Source organism: Diadema setosum, chromosome 6 (assembly GCF_964275005.1).
Source record: "Diadema setosum chromosome 6, eeDiaSeto1, whole genome shotgun sequence".
NCBI classification, from domain to species: Eukaryota; Metazoa; Echinodermata; class Echinoidea; order Diadematoida; family Diadematidae; genus Diadema; species Diadema setosum.
The window spans coordinates 9,004,877-9,025,732 of record NC_092690.1 but is presented as its reverse complement, the minus strand read 5'-3'; the positions used below and the strand labels follow the sequence as shown (position 1 = coordinate 9,025,732).

The window sequence follows — 20,856 nt, the reverse complement described above, 5'->3', positions numbered from 1 at the left end:
TGGATTCTTTTCGTTACCATGACAATTACCATTCAAGGGCCCTGTTTTATGAAGAGTTATAATTGATTGTATAGTTGATTTTTATCAAAAGTCTACGGCAGCCTGTGTGGTAAGGACATTTATAATTGATTGTATCTTTTGATAAAACGGGGCCCACTGAGTAAAAATTGCTATCATAGCAACTTTTCTTTTTATTTCATGAAATGGAGCTCGTAAGGGCACCATCTCGAGCGTGCACCGGTGCAACACGTGATCGAGTACCGTAACAGGTGTATGGAAAAGCTGGTGCGCGCGCGGGTTTTTTAGAAGGTAATTTTGCTATCGTCTGCTCTTTTTGCAACAGACAGGTGAAGACATGGCGAAGGCTGAAAGAGTAGTGTCGATGTTCAGGCAAATTTACGGAAGGCAGCTGGTCAGAATACGAAAACGGGGTATTTCAACCACACCAAATGTGCAAGTTCAACGTAGAGTTGTTGTGACAGGAGTAGGTATGTCTTATACAACTGATGAATTTAATGCAAGCAAGGTTTGGCGAATGTCCTCGAGACTCATCAGAGAGAGTGCATAGGTAGTGAAAAAGTATATAATAGTCCCATAGCCTGCTATTGATGTCTTGTTTTGTTAAGTGGTTATGTTTTGGTGGCGACAGGTAGGGTGGGACATCCAATTACCGGACGCTCTTTTTCGTGGCTTTGAATTCCGTACTCAGAGGATGAAATTTCGGCTAAAAATAACATCACTTATTCCCAGACTCCTGGAAATTACGAATTCAGCCAACTTTTGTCAATTGTTCGCTCCAGTTTTTAGAAAATATGCTTCAAACATACCGGTAGGCTACCCCTCTAAAAAAGTTGTCTTTTTGCGCGGTGCAAAATCGCATTGTATTACCGGACACGATTTCGCAATGAAATAATCGACATCTTTCGCACCTAGTCCTTGCACCAGAATCACAATTTATCCCACAAATCACCGTACACATTCTCACCGAGCGGATGACACAGAAAAAAATCGACAAATGAGGTTCAAATTTCGTATTTTACGGTAAAATGTCTGTCTTGAACATTTCGAACAGTTGCGCGCAACAAAACCTTGTGAGAAATTGACAGCTGGTTAGACTCTATAGACTATAGTATACTTCTACTCCTAGTATACACGCTTTGTCTATGGGAGCTGCACGCGCAGGTGACGAGTTGCGGGCCCCTTAGCGCCCAACTATTCTGCATCGTTCGCGTTGAGGACGATAGCTACAAATTTCCGATATCGATCAGTGAACTTTTGGTTCAAATTGGCATCTTCAGCATTTTCCAGTATGTGACTGTGAGTGGGATTTCATAGAATTTCAGTCGTGAAATGTGATTCAAACATGCATAAATATTAACTATGACGAGGTGCGGGTCACTCAACTATAAATTTGAGGTAAAATGTGAATTTCTTTGTGTTTTTACATTTTTATGTTGCGTTTTTTGCGATTTCGGTCCACACAAAGTTCTGTGAGGCTAATCTATGAAGTCTCGCGCGTACAGAATGTCATTAGTACGCAAAAATGTGCGTGTCCGGTAATACCATGGTGTCCGGTGACACCATGCTTCCCTATACAAGACTTCTCTGTTGTTATTTACGGTCAATGGTATTGCTGTTGAGACAAAATGCAGATACATGGCTTTGTGATGTGTGACGAATATCTTATTAACATTTAAAGGGAAATGACGTCAATTATGCAGCCTATTTGAGTGTCACAAAAATCTTAGATTTGATATAAAGTTGTAAACGTGGTAAAGTTAATTGTAAATTAATTTTAGACACCTTTTCTAAATTCTAGTTGTGGTGTGATGTGTAGCTGTAGGTGGGTGGCTGGGCTACTCACTGGGATAGTAATAAGTAATAACTGCTCGGGCAAGGTACTGTCGCATCTGGAAGCTGATGACGTAAACAAAAGGCCTGTAGATCTATATTGGGAAATTGCATGCATTTATGGGTGGAACTGAGTTGTGGGCTTGGTAATTTGGTAGAGGTTAGCACCCTCCTATATTTTCCTTCAATGTGCAAAGAAGCTTTGAATTTTTTTATTTTTTTGTTGAAATATCTGTTTTATAGATATGGCTTATTATTATTGTTGTTATTATTATTATTATTATTATTATTATTTTACCATTATTATCCTTTTTACCTCGAAATCGCCGCATTTGTTTGTCCCGTCTAGGTGTGGTTTGTCCTCTCGGTGTCGGAGTCAAGGTAGTGTGGCCGAGACTGTTGGATGGCTGCAGCGGCATCACAAGACTTCAGGGGGAGGAGTACGAAGGATTGTCGTCTCAAGTAGGTGAGAGTGGAATATTACCTGCAGTCCATTTCTGGGGATATGGTTTTCTCTTTTGTAAGCCTTCTTTTTTTTTCTCATGGAAATCTTTGTTTTCCCTGAATAGACTTGCCTTAGTACTGCGATATTAGGTATGTGAGACTTTTATTCTTTATCATCGTTACCATTATTTATCAATTAGTCATCTATTCATAATTTGTACATTCATATGTGTGTATTAATAGTTTATTTCTTTGTGTATTTTTCACTTAGTAATCTGAAATTACCCTCAAATTTAAGCAAAGACACCATCTCTAGAGAGAAAATTGTTAAATGAATCAACAGCAAAAGGAGAAGCAATCATTTTTAAATCAAAATGTATGTTTATTTGAAGAATGGTTTAAAACTTCATAAACTATCTTTCTTTGTCATACAGAGCACTAAACAATACCTATTTAAAATATTCTGTTAAAGTGTGTTTTGACCCTTTTCTAATTTCAGAGCTATGTTCCTCTTCCATTCACCAATATTGTAAAAATACCCATATACTTCATATTTCATGTGAAGATCTTTTAATTCTTAAGTGATGGAAAACAGGATAACAAACAACTTACGTGGATTTCAAACAGGCATCAATGTACATGTATGTATTGGTATATTTAACCCTTGCTGAGCTTTGTTCACTGATTGGCACAGATATCTGGATAATGACTGTCAATGAACAGAGATTACCTAATCCCCCTAACCTACAGTTGGACTAAGGCACATTGCTACGCCTGAATAGGTTGCTAATCTACAACTGAAGGTCAAAGTTGGATGGATTACTGAATGCTCATGAGAAATCTTGGCTAGTTAATATGCAAAGTGTCATGGCGCATAAAGGGTCAATCTTTTTCTCTCTGTGTACACAATGTCATGCTGACCAAGCTTCTGTCATTTCTGAAATGAAAGTTGACCCCATAGCTGTCTAGGAGGAAGACATTTTCAGTCATTCAAGCCACATTCATGGCTGCTTTGAAATATGTTCAGGTATATTTAGATTCACATTCACCGTGGTATGAGGAGATATATCAAACAACATAATAATGCCTTTCAATAGTCCCAATGCCTCTGGTGTTGTTATATTTTCTGTTTCAGTTGGTTATGTGCCAAAGGGGAGCGGAGAAGGAGAATTTGATGCCCTGCGTGTTGTATCATCATCAGTAAGTTCATATTTTGTATATTTGGTGATATATCTTACTGCATATTCAGATATATAACAAATTTCAAAATGCAAACATTGAGCAAGGGTCATTCATTTCAAACCTTCAGGTGTCTCTCTCTGTTTACATTGCAAGCAAGTTACAAATAACTGATTTTTATCAAATGTCTCCTCTGTATTTCTAGTGAATAAGATCGCAACTGCTGATTTCAATCTTTAACAGACATGTCAGAAAAGGGGAACCCTGTAGGATTCTAACCTATCATCTACTGCTTTCCAGGCAGCAGTACAATAAAATTTAGTGTAGGCCAAGTGTTCTAGTACATGTAAATCAGTTTATAGATGATAGTTGTCATGCTCATTTTCCTTAAGTTGCGTCCATGTGAATATCCAGCAGCTATGGATTACATGATGATCTGTCAGACACTGATAATGGTTTCTTTATCATGCACCTCTCTTCTGATGTGGCTTGTCTTTCTGGACGCAATTTTTGTTTTCATTAATCTGCCATTGTATTTTGCCTTTTGCAGGATCTTCGATCCATGAGCGAAGCGACCATATTTGCACTGACAGCAGCAGAGGAGGCTCTTGACCAGGCTAGATGGAAACCACAAGATGAGGAGGAGAGAGATAGAACGGTCAGTGTACTTCCTCATCTACACGTTCATAGAGGATAGCATTTGTCCTGTGAAATTCAATGCATCCTTTTACTGGTGATATTTGTATTGACAATAGACCAATCTAATATGCTATGACCTCTCTTATCTGGCCTCCCATCACCAGTGGTATCTGGATCTCTCTTTTATTCAGACGTGATCTCGCTGTGATCTTTTTGAATAAAATTTTCAGTCTAATAATCAAAGGGAAAAGGGGGGGGGGGGATTTCAAACTCAAATTCAATTCTTACACAACCTCACATATTACTCCTATCACAATTAATATACATATTACATCAAATTTTCATCAAAGAAAGAGTTTCAGTGTACGCTACCTGCAACAGGTTACATGTAGCTACCATTGGGTAGGCAGCTGCGTCTCCCATAAATCTGGTCAAATCCATTATCTGGATGAGCGCCTTTTCGGACATGTTTGGATAAGAGAAGTCGGACTGTAGTAAGATTACATTTTGACCAGATATAGCCAAATGTGCATGTTTCTGAAGTGATTTATACATGTAAGTGATCTACGCGTACTTTATAGATGAGTGTGTAATGAAGAATTCTCCCTATTGCATATTGTTGCTAGTGGTCAGATCCATATGCTGACCGTATGATTCTTGTAAATGAATAAGTTGATCTTGCGCACCCACATGCAAGACAAGGAGGTCAAGCTGGGTTACACTTTCAGTGTTGACTAGTGCACTTCCAATAATGCGGAGTTACTGTGCAGCAGGCAAGGGCATAGCATTTATATCGTCGCCGGTCACATGAACCGACGAATCCCTCAGGTTTGCGTAAGAATGACAATTCGAGAAAATCGCGCTTGAAGTTAACCCATTTTTGACTTATGGTTGCTACACTTTCATGTCTATAATTTCCAATTATTTTTGTAGTACATCAGACTTCAATTCTTGCTCTAACATGTGAAGTTTTTATCGAATTGTATTGTTAACAAATAAGCGGGAAATTGTCAAAGGCTGCATGCATGTATTTTCGGTCTGCAAAGAACGTTGTCATTTTCCATGTGTGTCAATATGTACATGTACATTGAGCGTTGTCATTGTCAACACATGTATTACATAGTACGCGCACTGTGCGCGCGGTCAATGAACTGTTGAATCTCAAAAATTACACGCAAGTCAATGCACACTGATTCGTCAGTTCGGTGACCGCGCGGTCACCGAACCGTCGAATCGCCTGATTGTTTAACACACGCGTCTATGGGGAAAACAAATAATTTTCACAAATGGAATTACATACTTCTACAAAAGTGGTAACTATGTAAAAATTACACCGAATTACACACTGAGAATTTCAGAATATGTAGTATGGAATATCTACTATATCTATTATATATCTACTATATATCTACTACTAAATCGAAAATTTGACCCAAAATCGAGTGATTCGTCGGTTCGTGTGACCGGCGACGATATGTGCAGTGATCACATCTAATTTTTCCTTGTTTAAATCACAATAAAAACATTGTCAATTTACAATAGAAATACATTTTCAAAGCTTATAACTTCATATGTCTTTCCCCAACATAGAGCAATCGCTGAGATCATCTACAAAACTATTGTAGTTTAGAGATAGAGATAGCACAGTGAAACAGCTGGCTTGCAGTGTGAAAAGTTTACCCCCACCAGGACCATACTCTCTATAACCATCAGTAGGTGTCAATTGTTTAAATTTCTCTCTTGTTCCTGCTCATGGACAGGGCGTGGCCATTGGCATGGGGATGGCAGATTTACGAGAGATCGTGGATACGGGCGTCAAGATTCGAGACAAGGTAAGTCAAAAGAGTGGTGGAGGCATGATATGCTGTAGGTTGTCTGTGTGTCCATTTGTCTGTCTTGTTGTCTCTGTCTGTCTTTATTTTTATTTTGTTGTTGTTGTTCATACACTAATTTACAACAACAGAATTATATGGGTAATGTACTTTGAGCATATGAGATCATGCAGAAAATCGCCCCACTTTTTTGTTTTGTTTAATACATTGATTTTACATTTAAAGTCCTATTTTGTACCATTCCTCCATTTTGAGGAAAACCTAAAACATACCCCCATGGTGAGAATGGAAGAACCCACATTCCAGAGGAGAGATTGGTGGTAGACAGGGGAGCCAGTGGTGACCTTGTTGCCATTCTACATTTTGATTCCACTGACCCAGCACTTAACGCTGTCTCTCCTTGTTTATTAAATCAGGTAAGAGAAACCTCTATTTTCAATACAGTGCAGTGTGCATTCTGAGAGTCAGTGTGTATGATATTCAGTTTGTGCTGATTATTATTTTGCATATGTACATGTGTGTGAAGAATTAAGAGTTACATCCGAAGAGTTGTGCTGAAGAAACAACCCCTGTAGTCAGTGTAGTCAGTGATTTGTTGGATATAGAGAGTGCCCTTTGGAACCACACCCATGGGCCCACCCAAAAGATTCTGCAAAGAATTAGAAGAGTACATTGTATGAAATGTGTGTTCTGTTCCTTTTTACCCATGGAGTAATGAAACAATTCAGGTTACCAGTAAAAAGAGTTTGAAATTATGTACCAATGTGTTGTACATTATGTGTAGTAGCCAAGAATCTGACAAAGAGTTTAAATGAGATGTGGAGTTTCCATAATGTGCCTTGTCTATTATGTGTGAACATAAACTTAGTTAAAATAGAGTGATTGTTCCTTTGTATGAACACATTTGTCAGTGTGTTAGTTTACTAAAACAAGGGGACACTAGCACACCCCTAGGGTGTGTTCGAGTGCTCAAAAGCAAACCAAAGCGAACCGGACCAAAGCGTACCATACCATGCTGTGCCAGATTTGGAACATTTTGAGTGCTCTGTGGAGAAAGTGTACGTCATGAGCTATTTTTAGAGGGGTCACACATTTTGAAACAACAGGGTCATTCACCTGGCTTGCTTAATACTACAATGTACTTACAGATTCTATGTCATGAACCAGGGAGGTGGAATTCCACCTCCCTGCATGAACAAAGAGAAAAACTCTTTTTATTGTGATGTATGTGCATATTACATGCTTCTTCACATGCCAAATTCTGGTACACTTTTGGTACCCTTTTGGAGCACATCGGGAAGTGGTCCACTTTTATTGGTCCCCGCGACGCGGGGAAAGTCCCGAGCTGTGGGACTTTCTCCTAAAAAACCATAATGTGAACGCTCGCTGGGACTTGTCCCCTGGTCCCCGCGGAAGCAAGTCGGGTACGGGGACAAGATTTGGAGGGGAGAGTGACCTTGGGGCGCAATTGATAGCGTCCAGCTGTGGTCATCAAATGTGGGCATGCGCTATGCCTGGATTCAAGTGGCAGAGCTCGCTCCAAGCCCCAAAATGCCCCCACAGCTTGGGGACAGATGAGATACCAATGTGAACGGTCAGTCGTAAAAAAGATAAGATCTCTTGTGGCTGTCCCTGCGTCGCGGGGACCAATGTGAATGCCGGGAGTAGGAGCTTTGGAGCACTCCTCTGGCACGGGTATGGTACAGCTTGCTTTGCTTTAGGAGAGCGCTCAAACACACCCCTACATAGATACTGGTGTGAATTGGACTCTCTTTGTAGTTGATGCTGTCAAGCAGTCAAGGTCATAAAAGCAGTGGCTGACTTTTGACCTTGTGAGAAAACTTCCCAGCCACAGACTAATTTTCATCCCAGACCCAGTGAAAGTGTTTCCTTTTGTTTTTGATGTGTAATAAGGACATGTATTGCTGTCGTATTACTGTTTTATTAGGTACTTGGAATAGGGTATTCTTCATTTTCCTTTATTATGTTTAGCACAGACAATGTACATAATTAGAATGTGATAAAGGTTTGAAATAAGGGTAAATAGCTTTTTCAGTCTAAATGGTCTGAAACAAAGACTGTTGTGACTGCCCATTGGAATTTGTTTTTTTTTTCTTTTCCCAGTGGTGACTTTAATACCAGGGAGTGAGACAACACTGCTGTTGTAGAATTAATGGTTTCTTTGTTTTAGAATTTTGACCAAAAGGTCAGGTTTTCCTCACTTCTCTCAGGTTTTGCTCCTCACTTGAAAAGAGGAAAACTGCAGAGTTGTTGAGCTTTTGAATAGAACTAAACTGAGAAGTAGCCATCTGACACAGTGTACTGTACCCTGTGTACAGTACCCTTTACATGTTGATGAGGAACAATGACCACTAATAAAGCTGAATACAGATATCATGTATTTAAGAACTCTTTTTGTAGTGACCACTTGCCCCATGTGACCAGTGACCACTTTTTTGGCTTCAACTTGATGACTGAAGCATCTGTGCAATAATGGCCTAAAGGCGTCGATGAATGAACATGTCAATGAATAAAAGATGAAATAATCAATGACAAGCACGATATCGATTCAAGAAGTGAATGAACAGTTTCATACAAACATCAATGTTGAGCAAAGTCTGAAACTTACTGGTAAGAAAAGCTGGAAAATACAGTGTACAGTGTATCTATCTAAATGGATACTGTGTACACCACATATTTAGTGATTCTAATTTTTTTTCGCAAATCGGGACTTCCCCACAATTTTCATGAGTTGAATTCACTAAATTGTGGAGTGTGATGCCGAACACAGAAATGTATGCATACACGTCGCATTCATATAGGGATCTGAGTCAATATTTTCATGTGTTCTTCAATTTGCGAATAGCACTTGACTCATGAAATTTGTGAAAAGAAGAACCTCTTGAAATATTTTGCGTATACAGTAGTAAACCGAATGTGTACATAAAGACTGTGCCGCATATCTACAAATGATTACCAATGTGTGATTATCTTTGCAGGGTTTCTGGAAGGTCAGTCCGTACTTTGTTCCCAAGATTCTTCCCAACCTCGCTGCCGGCCATGTTAGCATCAGGCATGGATTCAGAGTGAGTTGACAACTGCTTTCTTAAAGGACAAGTCCATCATCAAAAACATGTGGATTGAGTGCATGCAGCAATATTAGTAGAACACATGATCAGTGAAGTTTACTTGCCTGTGAAAAGTAAAAGTGTATGGCACCCTTACCCTATCTTGGTAACTGGGAACAATTAATCTTTTGTACGAACCTGGATACTGAGATTTTGGTGAATTCCAGCAATGCAGTAAGAGCAATAAATCAATAAAATTTGTGCAAACTTAAACAAAGTAGAATAACTTATTAATATGTAGGCCTACTTATCTAATATTGAGTCCTGTAAGCATTTTGAACTTTTCCTTTGCCATATACTTGTAAATTGTGTACATAGAGGCACAAAGATATACTTTTATTGAAATTTTGCAGTATTGCATTAAGCCTGTTGAAGACCAGTCCCCTAGTATAGGCAGGTGTTTATGGGAAATGTGTGTTACAACAATTTGAGCTCATCCTCAACAAGTTAAAAGGGCAGTGTGAAAAGAGTGAAGATTTATTGTGCTGGTCAGTTGGAGAGTTGTGAAGTCATGATCTCATGTAATTTGATCTCATCTAATATGATACTGCTACAGGGCACTCCTGTTACAACAAACACAATTGTAACGAAATTTTGTTGCAGCAAAGTAACAATTCACGTCTCAAAATTACTATCACTAATGTCTATGGTGCAAAATTCACTTTGGTTATGGGGGCATTGCTATATAATGAAGGAAAACTGCCGGTCGGGTTTGGGCTTGGAACCCCAGTAAAGAGCAGGGCACATAACATGTTGAAGTGGTCTGCCCCAAGTACATTTGTACATACAGCTGAACCCCATGGAAGACCAGCTATTGCAGCTGAACATGGGCTATTCAGCTATCTTGTCAGAGGAAAAATTGAAATAAGCAAACAAACACAAGCAATTGTTCTCTCTCTGTCTAATTCCTAGGGTCCAAACCACTGTGTGTCTACAGCGTGCACGTCTGGCGTCCATGCCATAGGAGACGCATCCCGCTTCATTTGCCATGGCGATGCCGACGTCATGGTGGCTGGAGCCACGGAGGCTTGCATCAGTCCTGTTGGATTGGGCGGATTCGCAAGGTGAGGAGCTATCCTAGTCACACTAAACCAATCAACTCATGATCTAGGTTTTAGAATGCCTTAAAAGGTTTATTCTTCAAACATGTTCTTCCTCAAAAGGGAATGAAACCCAAATATGTATGTGTATGGAGAGAATACAGTAATATTTTACTGAACACATCAGTGAAAGTTTGAGGAAAATTGGACAATCTGTTCAAAACTTTTTAAGGTTTTTAAGGTTTGGGTGCATCCATCGCTGGATGAGAAGATTACAACAGTTTGTAACATCACTGCAGGATAACCATGTAAAATATATGGTACATAAAATTTTACTGTATTTTAATTTTTCTAGCATAATAAAAGAACACTTAACTTACTTCTTTCAGAAAGCAGGAAAAAATTAAAACTGTTGTAGTCTTCTTGTACAGCGATGGCGGAAATGACAAGTTTGCTTGTTTGTGGTAAGTGGACGATACACAGATGCAAATTGTTTTGCTTGATACAATTTTAGTGAAAGCCTGATGAAGAATTGTACAGTATTTTCAAATGCCTTACACAATAGAGCTAGAACCTCTTGCAGCACCCTCAGATATAATTTGGTTCCTTACCCAAGTTACATTCTTTGTCTTGTGCACACAGAGCGAGGGCGCTGAGTACCAAATTCAACGACACACCCGAGCGTGCCTCGAGACCCTTTGACAAGGACAGGGATGGCTTTGTGATGTCAGAAGGGTCAGCAGTGGTCATCCTTGAGGTGAGTGCCTTCGGTCAGCTCTGCCTTAGTATCAAAGACACATCACAGATCATGGGGGTGTAGGTTGGAGGAGTTGTGACTCAGTGGAAAAGAATGTACAGTGTAGCTCTTGATGGTGAGATCTCTGACAAAGGCACTTTATCCTCATTACCTGGTCTTTTGGATGGAACTTGCAGCCATTGGTTCCTTGATGTCTTACTCTTTAGATTTCCTCAGCAGCAATGTTAAATGAATAAACCCAAACAAACACAACGAGACTCTGAAGGCTGTGAAACTCATAGTGGTGATTATCACATTTTACTGTGCTTGAAAAAAAAAATCTGAACTAGACACTTAGATCTATTTTTGAAGGAGGCCCATTTTGCTTCATGTGTGTTTGTACTTTTTTATTGGTATGCCAGGCTTAGCTGGCCCCTGTGCTGCCGTAAGTTACATTCTAAATGTGTAGAGATGGACACTGCTAAAATTTGTCTGAATGAGGTACAACTGTATTACTGCACATTGCCTAAACCTGTCTTATTGCAGGAGATGGAATCCTAAAGTTTGTCTGAATAAGGTTGTATGACTGCATTGCTAATTCCGTCTTGTTGCAGGAGATGGAACATGCCAAGCGGAGAGGAGCAAACATGCTGGCAGAGGTTCTTGGCTATGGCCTTTCTGGTGAATGATGCAACTTATTGCAAGTAGATCAAATGATTAATCCGTCGCCGGTCACATGAACTGACGAATCACTCGATTTTGGGTCAAATTTTCGATTTTGAGATTTTCAATCATTTCGATAGTAGACATTCCCTACTACATATTCTGAAATTCTCAGTGTGTAATTCGGTGTAATTTTTACGTAGTTATCACTTCTGTAGAAGTATGTAATTCCATTTGTGAAAATTATTTGTTTTCCCCATAGACGCGTGTGTTAAACAATCAGGCGATTCGACGGTTCGGTGACCGCGCGTACTAGTACGCGCGGTCACCGAACCGACGAATCAGTGCGCATTGACTTGCGTGTAGTTTTTGAGATTCAACAGTTCATTGACTGCGTGCACAGTGCGCGTACTATGTAATACATGCGTTGACAATAACAACGCTCAATGATTGTACATGTACATATGGACACACATGGAAAATGACAACGTTCTTTGCAGACCGAAAATACATGCATGCAGCTCTTTGATGATTTCCCGCTTATTTGTTAACAATACAATTCGATAAAAACTTCACAAGTTAGAGCAAGAATTGAAGTCTGATGTACTACAAAAATAATTGGAAATTATAGACATGAAAGTGTAGCAACCATAAGTCAAAAATGGGTTAACTTCAAACGCGATTTTCTCGAATTGTCATTCTTACGCAAACCTGAGGGATTCGTCGGTTCGTGTGACCGGCGACGAATCAGTGAATCAGTCACTCAGTCCACAGTCAGTCAGTCAGTCAGTCAGTCAGTCCATACATTCATAGATCTATCTGTCCATCCATCTATCCAATAATTTATCCATACATGAATCCACTTTTCCCTCCATTCATCTATCCATCCATCCATCCATCCATCCATCCATCCATCCATCCATCTATCCATCCATTCATAGCTCCATCCGTCTATCTTTCCATCTATCTATCCATCCATCCATCTATTTACTCATCCGTCAAACAAACGGAGTTTGTTATGTACACGTACACCCATGATTTTTTATCATGGCTACTGCTAAAACACTGATCAATGCAGTGCTTATTTACGTCGATGCAGGACAATTTGTCAATCAGTTGCAATGAAAGCATCTCGACGGAAGAATTTCATGAATTTGGAAAAAAAAAACTTTGAGTTGTTTTCTACATATTACGTCTTTACTCATTGATACACTTTATTTCTAAAGTAAAGTCTTGAATATTTACTACTCTGAAAAAGACTGATAGAGAAAAAATTGATATATCTGTTTTCTAAACCATGTGAATTTTCATATTAACCTTTTTGGCACCAAGCAAAGAAAAAAACAAACTTCGAGACTTCAATCTGTGCATATATTCTGTGTGACATTGTATGGCAGCAATGCAACCTGTTTTTGTGAATTGAGAAAGTGGAGACTTAAATTTGGTAATATCAGCCAGATATGCAGTCCATAATTCTAGTGAATTTCATGAAAAAAGTAACATTTTTTTTTTCAATTGCTAAGTAATATTTGAAATTGTATATCAAAGAGTAATGTTCGTGCTCTTTCTTGTTCCTACATAGATGAAGATGTTTAATCTTTATTCATGCAACATGAATATCTTTAGTCTGGTGTATTACCCATTTTCTGTTGACCCTTCTCACCCATTGGACTGTCAGGTGATGCAGGTCACATGACATCACCCAGCGAAGACGGCAGGGGTGCCATTCTATGCATGAGGAGCGCCCTTCGTGATTCAAATGTGACCCCAGGAGAGATCGAGTACATCAATGCTCATGCTACATCCACACCAACAGGTAAGAAACAAAAAAAAAAGAAGAATTTTTTCATTGCTTGAGAACTGGAATTTCACCTGTGGGGTTAGTAGGTAGTTGTGCAAATGTTTTGTTTAACATTTATCTCTTGATTGATTGCTTGATTGACTTATTTATATATTAATCTATATATTTGCTTACTTTTATTCCATTTATTGATTCTGTTGTTTTAAGTAAAATTGTATAGTAGAAATTAATGAAAGTCAAAGAATTTTCTTCAGTCCCTGTGGATTTGACTTAGGCAAGGTTGATTGTATATATCTGTATCAAAAATTTGAGTTCTTGTCATCACAAATTCCCTCTCTTAGGAGATGCCATAGAAAATAAAGCCATCAAGTCGGTCTTTGGTCCACATGGCAACCCACATCTTGCTGTGTCCTCCACCAAAGGAGCAACGGGTCATCTGCTAGGAGCAGCAGGTGCGCTGGAAGCGGTCTTCACCATCATGGCCTGTCACACGGTGAGTCTACCTTTTTCGGTGTTTGATGTCCAGCTATGTACGAAATAAAATGTTTTGGATATATATCCAAAGACTGAGGAGCCCATTGTGGCTCAGTGGTCAAGACCACTGACGGTCAATCCTGAGGCTTGTGGTTCAAGTCTCGTGGCAGTCGTGGTTGTGTCTGTAGGCAAGGTACTTTATCCTCATTGAATAGTCCTTGGTGGGGATTTACATCTGTCAGTCTCGTGCTTGCTTGCTTGCTTGCTTATAAGCATCCACTGCTCATTCAGTAGCCATGTTAGATCGATTTCAAGTAATGTTAATCCAGGGCTAGGGTAACCTTTTACAGACACCCAACCCTTCGATATCACATTTCATAGCTTTGATTTTGCTTTGATTTCCCTTTCCATAGTTCACATTGCATACCCACTTATCGTGCCTTGTTTTGTGTTACATCGTTCAGAATTTCACATCTTCTAAAAGCTGTCTCGTTTCCCGTCTCCACTAGTGATACTTCAACTTCCACCTCTCTGCTGCCCTGTCAAAATGTTGTTATAACCAACTAGTAATGTGTATTTAAGATATGCAAACAATAATTTTTGAACCTGAATAACAAGGATTTCGTCATATTGGTTTTTCGTGATGATGGGAGTGCACTTCATTTCTTGCTTGACAGGGGAACATTCCACCCACGATCAACCTGGCCTCTACGACTGAAGAGTTTGACCTTAACTACGTGCCCCTCGCCTCCCAGCCCTGGCACAGGTCGTCCGACGATGGCGGTGGTAGACGCATCGCCCTCACGAACTCCTTTGGCTTCGGCGGAACCAATGCGAGCTTGTGTATAGGAAGTCTATGAACAGGTTTCTAGTGCTGTTGAAAATGTGTTTTTGCTTTTTTTCCACAACAATGCAAGCACTTAACAAAAACATCAGCATCAGATTACGATTAGATATAAACTGCAGAGGTGCCAAGTTTCTCAACTGCCTGGGAGTGAGTAACTGTTGGAGAGTGAAGCAGTTGGATGGGGGGGGGGGGGGGGTTTACTGGCTCCCAAGATAGGGAGCTTTTTTTTTTTTTTTTGAATTAGAAATTGTGCAAGTTCATGCATGCAATTTTACTCGCGCAACTGTCATCTACTTGTTATGAATGGTGTCCTGAACAGAGCCGTTGATCCATTTTCATGATTTGGGGGGGGGGGGGGGAGGGGTATGGCAAAATTTGGAAGATCTAGAATTTATGACTGACATCACTTTGTAGAACCATAGGAAGGATAAATGCTCTTTATTGGAGAGACCTTCTGATATATTACATAGCTGTACAAGCAGTTGCATAGAGGTTCAATTGTGTTAATGTTGTGACGAGGGGCGAGATGCTGTGGTTAGTCTAAGAAAGAGGGCAGTGATGTTTTTACATTGTATGAGATTGTTGATCAAGACACAGTGGTTAAACAGTCATAACAGTGGAATGTGAGCTGACATGTGATCGATGAGGAGAGGGAAAACCAGACATAGGTGGGGTGATGATGACAGAATCATAACATTCAGTGGTTAGTGGATGTTTCAAAAGTCTAGTTTGCTCCCCCCACAGTCCCCATTCCCAGATCTGCCATGAACAATAAAAAGCCTACAGACACCAGTCTACTAGATAGCTTATGGATCTTTCTCGTAATTTTGTTTCGGACAAAGTCTTTGACATTTCTCCATGTCCTGTCTGAAAAACATGGTTCTTGTTGAAGAAATGATCGATTTCTTCTTTTTGTGGTAGCTGTCAAGCCAAAATGTACTTATGAAAATGTCTGTAGGTGACACGCTTTTCGTCCTTTGACCAGGGCACATTCTTTTGTCAAGCTTTTCCTTTCATTTCCTCTCTGTGACTTGCAATGGGTAAGGATACCTAGGGTGCACTTCTGCGCAGTGTCATGCCTTACACACTTTGTCATGCTTCGATCTGGCAAATACCTGCCAAATTTCGTAACAAATTTGACCATATGTTTTCACATGAAAATGTGAAAATTTGGCCCTAGTATGGTTTCATCACAGTTCCTATTCCCAGATCTGCCTGCCATACGCAAAAGCAAGACTGCAGACACTAGATGGCTAACAGATTTCTCTCTCTATTTTGTTTCAGACAGAGTCTTTTAAATTCTTCCCCGTTCTTCCTGTAGCGAAGCCGGGAGCGGTCGGAGAGCCTTAATCCTTGTCCCTACATGAATATGTGTATGATGTGTACCATACTTCCAGGGAATCTTGCATCAGCTGTACCTCAGCGCCTTAATCACGTAGCTCATACTCCACATCTATATATTAGGACTCACAAGGTGCATTAGAAACCAGGCATGTCACTCTACCATTCAACCATACAGCAACCCATTCAGCCGGGTCCAGTGCCCAAGACTAGCAGTTGCAAGAAGGAGGCTGGTGTGGAAACGACAGGCCGAAATACGGTTCAGTGCAGCATTGCTATATTGTAGTTCCTGCTGTTACAACCGATGGGTTTTCTCTCTGCTAAGCTCTGTTACACTGACCTAGTGGTTCCCCATTAATTTTATAGTTATTTCTAAAGAGAGAAAGAGAGTGCTGTGGACTGCATTTACCCCACCAACCCAACTGAAGGTTGCACAGTGAGCTCTTGGTATTTATACCTTTTCGAGCTGGGTCACGTGACTGATTTTGCCTTCTTAACCCATCATCCCACTGAATGCATTGGAGTATTATTCACCCCTACTTCTACTGCTGAATCATTTCTGGACCCCTTTCCCTTGGGTTTCTGGCCTTTTTCCGTATTCTGGGTGTCGTTAGCCTTGGTTTCTATACAGAGTGTATCATGAAAGTACAGCTTGTATAGGGTGTGCCAAGATCTTTTGTATAATTTCTTCATAGGAAAAGCACAGAGGCAAACTCTATGGGATTTTTACACTGTGTCTGGAAGTAAAGAGTATGAGCCACATATTTTAAAGGCGCTCTATCGCATTTTCGCCACACTCCTGACAAGGATACAGTGTAGTTCTTGTCAAAGACATTAATCAATTTCTTCTTTCCGTTCCTTCTGTAACTTCTTCCTACGTTTCTTACGTTACATGAGGTTAATCTGAACGCACTCGGTCGTAATGGAGACTTAACAACATGCGATCGTTAATTTAATCATCCAGTTTATTAATCATTGAGTGACACAAGCGGTCGAGTATGGCAAAACATCGGTTGAGCATCATATAGCGTTCAATGTACGTTGAGTGATGTAGTCAGGTGTAAAGGGAAGAGTGAAGAAGAGTATCGAATGTAGAGTGTCGATGTATGAACATCTTTTAGCAGGTGAGTTGTAGTCCTGTGAGCATGGGAGATGTCAGATGGACTTGGCTCATGTGATCTCGCATTCGTGATATGTTGTCATTTGGGTCAACATTAGTGTGTGGGGTCAATGAATTGTGCCAGCAATCGCAGCATAGTTTAGAAGACAAACTCTTTTGAAGAACATGAGAAGTCATCATTCACAGTTGAGCAAATGCCCAACAAGATAGTGTGGAGGTGTTCACAGCAGTGTGTATGATCTGATTTTGTTTTCCATGCTGCTTTCACCCGACGATGAAAACGCTCTCTCATACCATTTGCTGCTGGATGGTACTCTGTGATTCGAATTCTCGTAGTGCCGAGCATTTGAGTTAAATGTACAGACCATTGGGACGTGAATTGAGCTCCTCACTGAGTGGTTACTGTTTCGGGTGCTCTGTATACGGCAACCCTTCGTACGACGAATGCTCGGGCAACTGTTTCTGCTGTTATGTCAGACAGAGGGATAGCCTCTGGCCAGCGAGTGTAGCCATCTATGCATGTTAGCAAATAGGTACAATGTATATCTCCGGGATGGAGGGAGAGGACCTACAATGTCAATGTGTTCTTGTGCGAAAGGCGCATCTGGGGTTGTGAATTTCCCTAGCGGGAATTTGATGTGCCGTGGATTTTTGAAGATCGCGCCTCGCCTTATCTAACTCCAGATGTAACTGCAGATCTGCCTTTCTCTTTGGTGGCATGTTGGTTGTTGTTGATGTTGAGCGGAACAGAGAACTTGCTTGTAGGTCAGGCACGTGTTGAAGTCACTGTCCCACTCCTGACACCAGTGTTGGGGGAATTATACCCCCAATAGACAGGCAAATTTTCCGCAAATGAAGACAGTAAGCTATTTATAAGGTGCAGACACATTCACGCAATTCACCATCACGATGAGAGAGGTACAACATGGAGTTTGTTTGGAAGAGCGTATTTCCAGGCAAACTGCTAGTTTATTGGCAGATACTTCTCGTTAACACACATGATCGACATGAGTTGTCACAGGACTTGTCTAAATGCATGACACAAAGACTCTCACCCAAATCCCCAGATTCAAGAACTCCTAGATGCGAAAAGTCCCAAAAAGTTCTCCGCTTCGTCAGAGCAATCAATATTTATGCCCCAATACTTAATGTATTTCTTTAAACTGACAGAAGTATACGGGTGATTCAAATTATGTGGAAGCTATGAGAAACATAGAATATTTGGGTGCATACCTTGATATAGGGTAAAACATAGAATTCTTCAGTGGACTATACACAACACAGAATTCCAAACGATGTACAGTGTAGTTCAAGGAATGGTCAAAATTTACGGAATTGCAAGGAATGTGTACTTTCTCAGAGATTCAGGCTAGAGCGGAAATCACTTGTTTTGGAATGTGCCCTGCTCGGTACTTTATGAGGTAGAGTTATGCCAAAAATCCTAATGTTTTGGGACGTAGGCGGGAGAGAGGAGAAATCTGGAAAGTGTCAACACGGAGGGGTGTGCTTGGCACGTGTGGAATGTAAACATTGACCCCACGAGAATTTGCTGCGAAAGGCAGGTGGTTTTCATATACACTCGTCCCATTTGAAGCGGACTGATTTCCCAGGAGCATGTTGAGTGGGGATGCTATAGTGGAAAATCCCTGGATGAAGCAACGATAATAGGAGCAAAGGCCGAGAAATGATCTCACATCACTAACCGATAACGAGGTGGGCCAGTCTGCGATTCGACGTACCTTCTCCAAATCGGGCTTTATTTCTGCTTCGCTGCATTTCGCTATGGAAAAGTTCGCACTTGCTCGATTTAAGTTTTAGTCCAGACGAGCTCAGTCTAGCAAAGATTTCGTTGAGACGTTGTATGTGTTCGTTCAATGTTGAGCCCATGAAGATGATGTCGTCTACATACAAGATGAATGTTTTCCACTGTAGTCCTTTCATTTAAAGCTCCATTGCACGCTCGAATGTGCCAGGCACGTTGCACAAACCAAACGGCATAGTAACGTATATGGTGACCAGTCCGTGTGCTGAACGTTGCCGTCTGTCGATCTTCCTCCTCTATCTCTATTTGCCAATAACCGGACTGGAGGTCGAGAGTGGAGAAAAGCTTCTCCCCACCTAAGCAGTCCAGGCAGTCTTTCGATTAATGGCAAGGGATAAGCATCTTTCTTCGTCACATTGTTTAGCGTGCGGTAGTCTACACATTGTCGTGTAGATCTGTCTCTCGGGCCAAGGCGGCATGCTTCAAGTTGAGTGATGTACAATGTCAGACGCTTTCTCGATGTAAATCTTTCCGACAGCACCTTTATGAGTTTAACGTCGTTTTCGGTGATGTCGGCAGGCAATTGTTGAATGGCGAAGTCGGCTGCGTCCCCTAGCAATGAAGCTAACAGACAAAATCGTCTTTCCTGTGCGTCCCATCGACACGCTTCGCTGAGGTTGTTGAAAGCCGACAAGAAACTCTCCCACGACTGTGTCCCGTCAAATAATTCCTGGTTAGGAATTTGGACACACCGCCACCTTTGCTCGTCAGGAAACGGCGAAGCATCGACAACAGTTTCGCCGTCAGTCGATTCTGCCCCCTCTTCCACGCTGACAGTAGATTTTTGAAGATCATGCCTCGCCTTATCCAACTCCTCGCGAAGTTGTTTCAGTTCATGCTGGAGATATGCCTTTCTCTACGGTGGCATGTCTGTTGTTGATGTTGAGGGAACAGAGATAATGACATACGTGTTGAAGTCACTCCCACTCCCGACACCAGTATTGCGGGAAAATAATGCTGACACTGACTACGGTGGGTTATGCAGGATGTTGGCCAAGCAGGAATTATACCCCCAATATACAGGCAGATTTTCCGCAATCAAAGAGAGTAAGTTAGTTATAAGGTGCAGACACGTTCACGCAATTTACCATCACGATGAGAGAGTCAACGGCATGGAGTTCAATTGGAAGAGCGTATTTCCGGGCAAACTGTTAGTTTATTGGCAGATACTTCTCGTTGACACACATGATCGACATGAGTTGTTACAGGACTTGTCTAAATGCATGACACAAAGACTCTCACCAAAATCCCCAGATTCAAGAAGTCCTAGATGCAAGAAGTCCCAAAAGGTTCTCTGCTTCGTCAGAGCAATCGATATAAAGTCAATGAGAAGAGATTACCAGGGGGAGTTGAACAGGTTGAAGCGACAGGAGGAACAGGAAATACAGGAGAGACTGGAACACTGACTAACCTGAGTTAGTCAACAGCAGAGCGTTCAAAAATTATTGTACAATTGTACAACAGGCAGGAAACATACCAGGCTCGTAAGATAGAGTTGACATGGATGTACAGCAGCACGACGTGTAGTCAGTCACATCAAGGGGTTGTCAGTCTCTGTTTTGCTTCTGCCATCAAATGTTACATCGAGCGGGTTAATTGTGGCTCCACTTTACCGCTGCCACCAGATGTAACACTCTTAGTTTTTGATTGATATTTTTTAAAGCATGGACTTTGTAGGTGAGTGTTACTATGCAGTTGCCACCAGATGTAACACCTGAGTGGTACTGAAGTATAAGTATAGTATCAGGATCAGTTTAACGATGATGATAATGCGAAGTGACACGAATGAAGTCCAGTTCAGCCAGGATGACTTTTATTAGTCGAAGTACAGAAATGCGTGGCGGAAGTACAATATTGATATAAACACTTGGCACTCCCTGTGAGTATATTATCTTTTGTACTTTGCATAAAATGAAAGAGGAGATTATTATTTACTAAT

At 40.8% G+C, this 20,856-nt stretch overlaps 1 protein-coding gene across 1 annotated transcript; it reads left to right on the top strand.

Annotated features, from left to right (window-relative positions):
* The first annotated feature begins 355 nt into the window (after nt 1-355).
* LOC140229937 (3-oxoacyl-[acyl-carrier-protein] synthase, mitochondrial-like) lies at nt 356-14,706 on the top strand. Its single transcript, XM_072310136.1, has 12 exons — nt 356-488; nt 2,201-2,317; nt 3,431-3,495; nt 4,025-4,132; nt 5,874-5,945; nt 8,945-9,031; nt 9,986-10,137; nt 10,756-10,870; nt 11,464-11,530; nt 13,191-13,328; nt 13,655-13,806; nt 14,465-14,706. Exons 1-12 carry the CDS (start codon nt 356-358, stop codon nt 14,645-14,647), a joined length of 1,389 nt encoding a protein of 462 aa, XP_072166237.1. The 3' UTR covers nt 14,648-14,706.
* Nucleotides 14,707-20,856: the final 6,150 nt, after the last annotated feature.

Coding starts and splice junctions, on each gene's coding strand:
- LOC140229937 (XM_072310136.1), top strand. CDS start 356: ATGGCGAAGGCTGAAAGAGTAGTGTCGATGTTCAGGCAAATTTACGGA. Junction 2,318..3,430: donor AGGATTGTCGTCTCAAGTAG/GTGAGAGTGGAA, acceptor TTTCTGTTTCAG/TTGGTTATGTGCCAAAGGGG. Junction 10,138..10,755: donor GGATTGGGCGGATTCGCAAG/GTGAGGAGCTAT, acceptor TTGTGCACACAG/AGCGAGGGCGCTGAGTACCA.